The sequence below is a fragment of the Ornithorhynchus anatinus genome, chromosome 19, assembly GCF_004115215.2.
Source record: "Ornithorhynchus anatinus isolate Pmale09 chromosome 19, mOrnAna1.pri.v4, whole genome shotgun sequence".
Lineage (NCBI taxonomy): Eukaryota > Metazoa > Chordata > Mammalia > Monotremata > Ornithorhynchidae > Ornithorhynchus > Ornithorhynchus anatinus.
Genome location: NC_041746.1, coordinates 1,055,019 through 1,061,769, shown reverse-complemented (window position 1 = coordinate 1,061,769; position 6,751 = coordinate 1,055,019). Strand labels below are relative to the sequence as shown.

General features: G+C 65.4%; 1 protein-coding gene across 1 annotated transcript; it reads left to right on the top strand.

The window, feature by feature from the left end:
- Window positions 1-2,793: 2,793 nt before the first annotated feature.
- On the top strand, window positions 2,794-6,016 carry IRF2BP2 (interferon regulatory factor 2 binding protein 2). The gene is made up of 3 exons (XM_029047634.2): window positions 2,794-2,834; window positions 3,470-4,503; window positions 5,239-6,016. Exons 1-3 carry the CDS (start codon window positions 2,794-2,796, stop codon window positions 5,919-5,921), a joined length of 1,758 nt encoding a protein of 585 aa, XP_028903467.1. The 3' UTR covers window positions 5,922-6,016.
- Window positions 6,017-6,751: the final 735 nt, after the last annotated feature.

The following is a 6,751-nucleotide window of genomic DNA, read 5'->3' as shown; positions in this document are numbered from 1 at the left end:
ATGATGGTATTTGTTTAGCGCTCACCGTGGGCCGAGTTGTACGTTCTAAGCGCTTAGTCCAGTGCTCTGCACAAAGTAAGCGCTCAATAAAGTTCTAAGCGCTTGGGGGGGGGGATACAAGGTTTTCAGGTGGTCCCACGTGGGGCTCACAGGCTTCATCCCCATTTGACAGTTGAGATCACTGAGGCCCAGAGAATAATAGCGGTGGTATTTGTTAGGCGCTTACTATGTGCCAATAATAATGTTGGTATTTGTGAAGCGCTTACTAGGTGCAGAGCACTGTTCTAAGCGCTGGGGGAGATGCAGGGTCATCAGGTGGTCTCACGTGAGGCTCACAGGCTTCATCCTCGTTTTCCAGATGAGGTCACTGAGGCCCAGAGAAGTGAAGTGACTTGCCTACAGTCACACAGTGACAGTCACACAGGTGTCACGCGCCTACTTCTACAGCCAAGCACTGTACTAAGCGCTGGGGTAGATGCAAGGCGATCAGGGTGTCCTCCGTGTGGGGCGCACGGCCGTCGTCCCCATTTGACAGAGGAGGGAACTGAGGCCCCGAGAAGTGAAGCGACTTGTCCTAGGTCACGCAGCCGATAAGTGGCGGAGACCGGATTAGAACTCACGACCTCCGACTCCCGGGCTCCTTCCGCTGAGCCGCGCTGCTTCTCAGAGAGAGCGGCGCTCGGCTCGCCCTACCCGGGGAGGGCCACCCTGTCAGCGAGGCGGTTGAGCAAGCGTCGGTCGTCGTAGTGGTGTTTTTTTAAGCGCTTACTCCGCGCCGGGCACCGTACGAAGCGCCGGGGGGGCCACGAGCGAACCGAGTGGGCCGCGGTCCCTGTCCCACCTGGGCCTCACCGTCTCGAGAGAAGCGAGGCTCAGCGCTAAGACGCCCCCACGCCCCGGGAGTCAGAGGCCGTGGGTTCTAATCCCGCCTCCACCACGTGTCTGCTGTGTGGCCTTGGTCAAACTCCTTCCCTTCTCTGGGCCTCAGTTCCCTCATCTGAAACAGGGGGATTAAGACCGTGAGCCCCACGTGGGACAACCCGATGACCTCGAATCTACCCCAGTGCTTGGCGCATTGTGGAGAAGCAGCGCGGCTCAGTGGAAAGAGCACGGGCTTCGGGGTCAGGGCTCATGAGTTCGAATCCCGGCTCTGCCACTTGTCGGCTGTGTGACCGTGGGCGAGTCACTTCGCTTCTCTGTGCCTCAGTTCCCTCATCTGTAAAATGGGGATGAAGACTGTGAGCCCCACGTGGGACGACCCGATTCCCCTGTGTCTACCCCAGCGCTTAGAACGGTGCTCGGCACATAGTAAGCGCTTAACAAATACCAACATTATTATTGTAAGTGCTTAACGAATGCCGTCATTATTATTATCATTTTTATCATTGTTATTGTACGGATGAGGGAACGCAAACCCGTCAAGGGAGAAAGGGAGTCGTGTGTGCTTGTTTCGGGAGGAAGGGGCTCCACGGTTTTCATTCGGAGAAGCGGCGTGGCTCGGTGGAAAGAGCCCGGGCGTGGGAGGCGGGGGTCGTGGGTTCTAATCCCGGCCCCGCCGGCTGTCAGCGGTGTGACTCTGCGCAAGTCACTTCACTGTGCCTCGGTTCCCTCATCTGCAAAATGGGATTTAAGCCTGTGAGGCCCCCCCCACCCCACCCCCCCACCCCCCCCCCCGGTGGGACCACCTGGCTACCTTGTATATAATAATAATGTTGGTGTTTGTTAAGCGCTTACTATGTGCCGAGCGCCGTTCTCAGCGCTGGGGGAGATGCGGGGTCAGCAGGTCGTCCCGCGTGAGGCTCACCAGCGCTGAGAAGGGCGCTCGGCACATAGTAAGCGCTTAACCTGACGACCCCTTACCCCTCCCCGGCGCTTAGAAGGGTGCAGGGCACACAGTAAGCGCTTAACGAGTACCGTTATTATCATTCAACGGCCCTTATCGTCTAATCGGCGCTCCCTGGGTGCCAAGCGCTGTACTAAGCGCCTGGGAGAGTGGACCAGAAGGACAGACGGGGTCCCGGCCGCAAGGAGCTGGCAGCCTGGAGGGAACCTCATTCTCTCTTACTCCAACAAGGAGGCCGGAGCCACGGTGGCTCGTGTCTCCTATTTGCAGGACGTCCCCTTTCCCCCACCCCCGTAAAAGGCGTCGTGTAAACGGCCCGGAAAAATGCCCGAGCGAGGAGGCCTTTTATTATTATTATTATTATTTAAAAAAATAAATAATCCACAAGGCTGCCCTTTGTCAGCCAAAGCGGCAGGAAGCCCTAGCGTGGCGCCGATCCTCGATCAAAGGAAGGCGAAGAATTATTTCCTCCCCAGAGCAAGGCGGGCCGAGCCACCGCCGTTCCTCCTCGTTGGCTTTCTCTCCAAAATATAGCTACATATAGCATAATAGCTTAAGAAAAGGGAAGGCCGTGGAAGGAAAAAAATGAAAAAGGATGAAGCTCATTCCCCCAGGCGGGGAGCCACCACTAAAAAGAAAGAGGCCTCACGGGGTGAGCTCGTTGGGGGTCGGGACCGTCTCTCTTTATCCGTTCGTTCGGGCGTATTTCTCGGGCGATTCCTGGGTGCCGAACGCTGTCCTAAGCGCCGGGGACGGCTAATTGGGCCACAGAGAGAACGGCTGCACAACGACGGGCTCCCGGGCTAGAAGGGGGAGGGACACGGCAAAAGAAAACAAGCAGTCGGGCATCGAGTCGCTCCCGAGGGCCCAAGGGAATCCCTCTCGTTTATTCAGTCGTATTTATCGAGCGATCGAGCCCGGTGTGCAGGGCGCTGTCCTAAACGCTGGGAATGGCTAACGGGGCTGCGGGAGAACCCCCGCCCATCGACGGGTCCGGAAAGGGGGGGGGAGGGAGGCCCGCAAAAGCCAACAAGCACCCTCCGGAGAGCTCGAGATGATAATCCCGCTCGTTCCTTCGGTCGTGTTTATGTGCGGTCACGGTGTGCAAAGCGCTGGGAACGGAGAGTGGGGCTGCGGGAGAACCCCCGCCCATCGGCGGGTCCGGAAGGGGGGAGGCAGGCCGCAAAAGCCAACAAGCACCCTCCGGAGAGCTCAAGATGATAATCCCGCTCGTTCCTTCGGTCGTGTTTATGTGCGGTCACGGTGTGCAAAGCGCTGGGAACGGAGAGTGGGGCTGCGGGAGAACCCCCGCCCATCGGCGCTGTCCGGAAAGGGGGGAGGGAGGCCGCAGAAGCCAACAGGCGGGCAGGGAGCCCCTCCGGGGAAGCTGCAGAGGTGCCAGCGGTTCCTCCGGCCGCATTCCCCGAGCGCTGCCCGCGGGCGAAGCACCGACCTAAGCGCCGCGCCGGGCGGGATCCGGCCTCCCCCCCCCCCGGCGTTTGGGAGGGTTTCCGCGGCCCGTGGCGGCGGGGCAGGAGGCCGCTCCCCGCCGCCCTTCGGGGATGGAATGAGGGAGGGGGCGGAGGGGCGGCCGCCTTCCCGGTGGAGGGGGAGGGGACGGGCCGGGCCGGGGGGAGGAGGAGGAGGAGGAGGAGGAGGGAGGGCCCAGTGCGCAGGCGCCGTCCGCAGGCTGTCGAAGAAACCGGAGGAGCGGCGGCGGCGGCGGCGGCGGCGACCGGGGCCCCGGGGCCGCCCCCGGGACAGCCTCGGTGCGGGTGGTCGGCTCCCGGAGCCCCGGGAGGGAGGCCTCTTGTCCGGCCGGTCCCCCTCCCCTCCTCCCCTCCTCCCCTCCTCCCTCCCCCCGGCCATGTCGTCGGTGTCGACGTCCCGGCGGCAGTCGTGCTACCTGTGCGACCTGCCGCGCATGCCGTGGGCCGTGGTCTGGGACTTCACCGAGCCCGTGTGCCGCGGCTGCGTCAACTACGAGGGCGCCGACCGGGTGGAGCTGGTCATCGACGCCGCCCGCCAGCTGAAGCGCGGACACCCCTGCTTCCCCGCCGCCCGCTCCCCGCCCGCCGCCAAGCCCCCGGGCCCGGCCGCCAAGGACCTCCTGCTGCACCCCCACCTGCCGCCCCCGCCCGAGCCGCCCCCGCCGCAGGCCCAGCCCCGGGAGCGCTACCCGGCGCGCCCGCTGCCCAACGGCTTCCCCGCCAAGCCGGACGAGCCCCCCGAGCTCAACCGGCAGAGCCCCAACCCCCGCCGGACCCTGGGGCCCGGCCCGCCCACCCTGCTGCCGCTGCTCAACGGCTCGCCCGCCGCCTCCGCGCCGCCCGCCGGCCTGGGCCTCGCCGCCCGCGCCGCCGCCCCCGCGCAGCGCCCCGACCCCGGCGACAAGGAGAAGCCCCCGCACCGCGGCCCCAACGAGGGGCCGGGCCTCGCCGACCCCGACGCGGCGGGACCGGGAGGAGGAGGAGGAGGAGGAGGAGGGAGCAAGGCCCGCGCCGAGCAGGACTGGCCGGGGAAGCCCAAGACGGTGCGGGACACTCTGCTGGCGCTCCACCAGCACGGCCCCTTCGAGCCCAAGTTGAAGAAGGAGCCGGGCCTGGGTCCGCCCAGGGGGCTCGCCTTCGAGCTCAACGGCGCCTCCGGGCCCAAACCAGGTGAGACCACCCCCCCCGGGGTCCCGACCGGACACCCCCCCGCCCCCCCTCCCCCGGGATCGACCGTCGGGACGGGGACCGTCGCCGCCCGGAGCGAGCGGCCCTTCCCTTGAGCGCTTCCTGGGTGCAGAGCACTGTGCCGAGCGCGCAGACCCCCCCCACCCCCCCGCGACGCACAAGACCCCCCCCCCCCCGAAAGACAACCGGACCCCCCCCCCCCCTTCGGGGCCCAGAGGGGAACCGGTGCTTCGGTGGCACAACAAGGGATGAGTCACCCCGGGCCCACACGACGACACCAGGGTTTTCCTCGCCCGGGCCCTGGAGGAGGAGGAGGGGGGGACAGGTCCGGGAAACCCCCTCCCCCCCCCCCCCCCGGGCCCCCTTTTAACGGGTCCCCGGATTCTGTCATCGGCCCACGCCGGCGGTCATTCGCGTGCGCGTCCGCAGCCGGCGGACGCGGGCACGCCAGATGGTCGAGGGGCCGCGGCGTGCGCCCCCGTGGCGGGGCACGGACACCCCTCCCCGGGGCCCGGCCTCGGCCGGCGGGTCGCGGGCACGTGCGACGGTCCCCGTCCCCCCCCCCCGCCCGGCGGCTCGGGGGCGTCCCCCCCCGGCGGGCCGCCGGGGGGGAGCCGGGTCGAGGCGTCCGGGGTGTCGGGACGGCCGCCCCGCCCCGTCCTCCCCTTTCCGGTAACCCTCATCCTCCTCGCCCCTCTCCTCCTCTCGCCCTCCCAGTTCCCCGAACGGCCCGGAAGAGGAAGCCGTCCCCCGAGCCGGAGGGCGAAGCCGGCCCCCCGAAGCTGAACGGCGAGGCGCAGCCGTGGCCGGCCGCCCCGGCCGAGGGGCCGAAGGTCCCCGTCACGCCCCCGTCCTTCGCCTCGCCGCCGCCGCCCACGGCCTCGCCGCACCCCCACCGGACCACGCCGCCCGAAGCGGCCCAGAACGGCCAGTCCCCCATGGCGGCCCTGATCCTCGTGGCGGACAACGCGGGGGGCGGCCACGCCCCCAAGGACGCCAACCCGGGCCACCCCGCCGGCCGGAGGAACAGCGGCGGCCCGCCCTCCCCGTCCGCCGGCGGCCAGCGGAGGCCGGGGGCCGGGGGCCCGGAGCCGGCGGGCCACCCCGCCGGCCTCCCGGACTCCTCTCTGGCGGCCGGCGTGCCCCTGTGCTGCACGCTGTGCCGCGAGCGGCTCGAGGACACCCACTTCGTGCAGTGCCCCTCCGTCCCTTTGCACAAGTTCTGCTTCCCCTGCTCCAGACAGAGCATCAAACAGCAGGGAGCCAGCGGCGAGGTCTACTGTCCCAGCGGCGAGAAGTGCCCCCTGGTCGGCTCCAGCGTCCCCTGGGCCTTCATGCAGGGGGAGATCGCCACCATCCTCGCCGGAGACGTCAAAGTGAAAAAGGAGAGGGACTCGTGACTCTCCCGCCCCTCGGCGGCCCCACCCGTCACCCCGAACCACCACCGCTCGAGAATCGTCTGGACCCGTCTTCTCTCTCTCTCTCTCTCTCTCCCCACCCCCCTCCGTGCTCCATATATATATATATATATATATATATATACGTGCATATATATATACATATATACGTGTGTGTGTGCGCGTGCGTGTATATATATCCAAGACGAGGGAAGCGTAGACTTCATAAACGTGGCTGTATAATTTTGATTTGGGGGGAGGGGGCGGCGGGGGGGGGGGGGGATACCTTGTGTTTCTGGTTTTTTCGTTGGTTTTTCTTTCGGGACGACAGAAAGGTATGTACTTATTATAAAGGCATCCTCCTCTTCCGTTGACGTTATTAGCCGATCTTCGTTGTGCTCTCTCACCCCGGTGACCGTTCCCGTTCGACGTAGGCTGTGACTTGCGCTGTTTTTTTTGTTTTTTGTTTTTTGTTTTTTGTTTTTTTTTTTTTAGAGCACTTGGCAAATCAGAAAAACGCTTCTAGCTGTATCTGTACGCACTTGTTTTAAAAAGAGGGGAAAAGCTAAAAAAAAAAAAAAAAAAAAAAAAGGCCAAATACATTCTTCTGACACGGTAAGATCGCCCGCCTGTCTGTGATTCCTTATTCCCGGTCAGCTCGGGGGCCGGCCGGCGGAGGGAGGAAGGCGGCGAAGACGGGCGGCCGGCGAACTGACCGCGGTCCGGGCGGGAGCTTCGCCTCCCGGACCCGCCCCTCTCTTAAACGGCCCCCTCCGCCCCGCCGTCTCCGAAACGTCCGGTCCCGGGGATGTCCGGCGGGAGCGGCGCCGGGG

Excerpts from the sequence above, each read along its gene's own strand:
- IRF2BP2 (XM_029047634.2), top strand. The coding sequence starts at position 2,794 with ATGGCTAACGGGGCTGCGGGAGAACCCCCGCCCATCGACGG. Across the intron at positions 2,835-3,469 it reads GAACCCCCGCCCATCGACGG|GCCGGGGGGAGGAGGAGGAG; the intron begins GTCCGGAAAGGG and ends GGGACGGGCCGG. Across the intron at positions 4,504-5,238 it reads CGCCTCCGGGCCCAAACCAG|TTCCCCGAACGGCCCGGAAG; the intron begins GTGAGACCACCC and ends TCGCCCTCCCAG.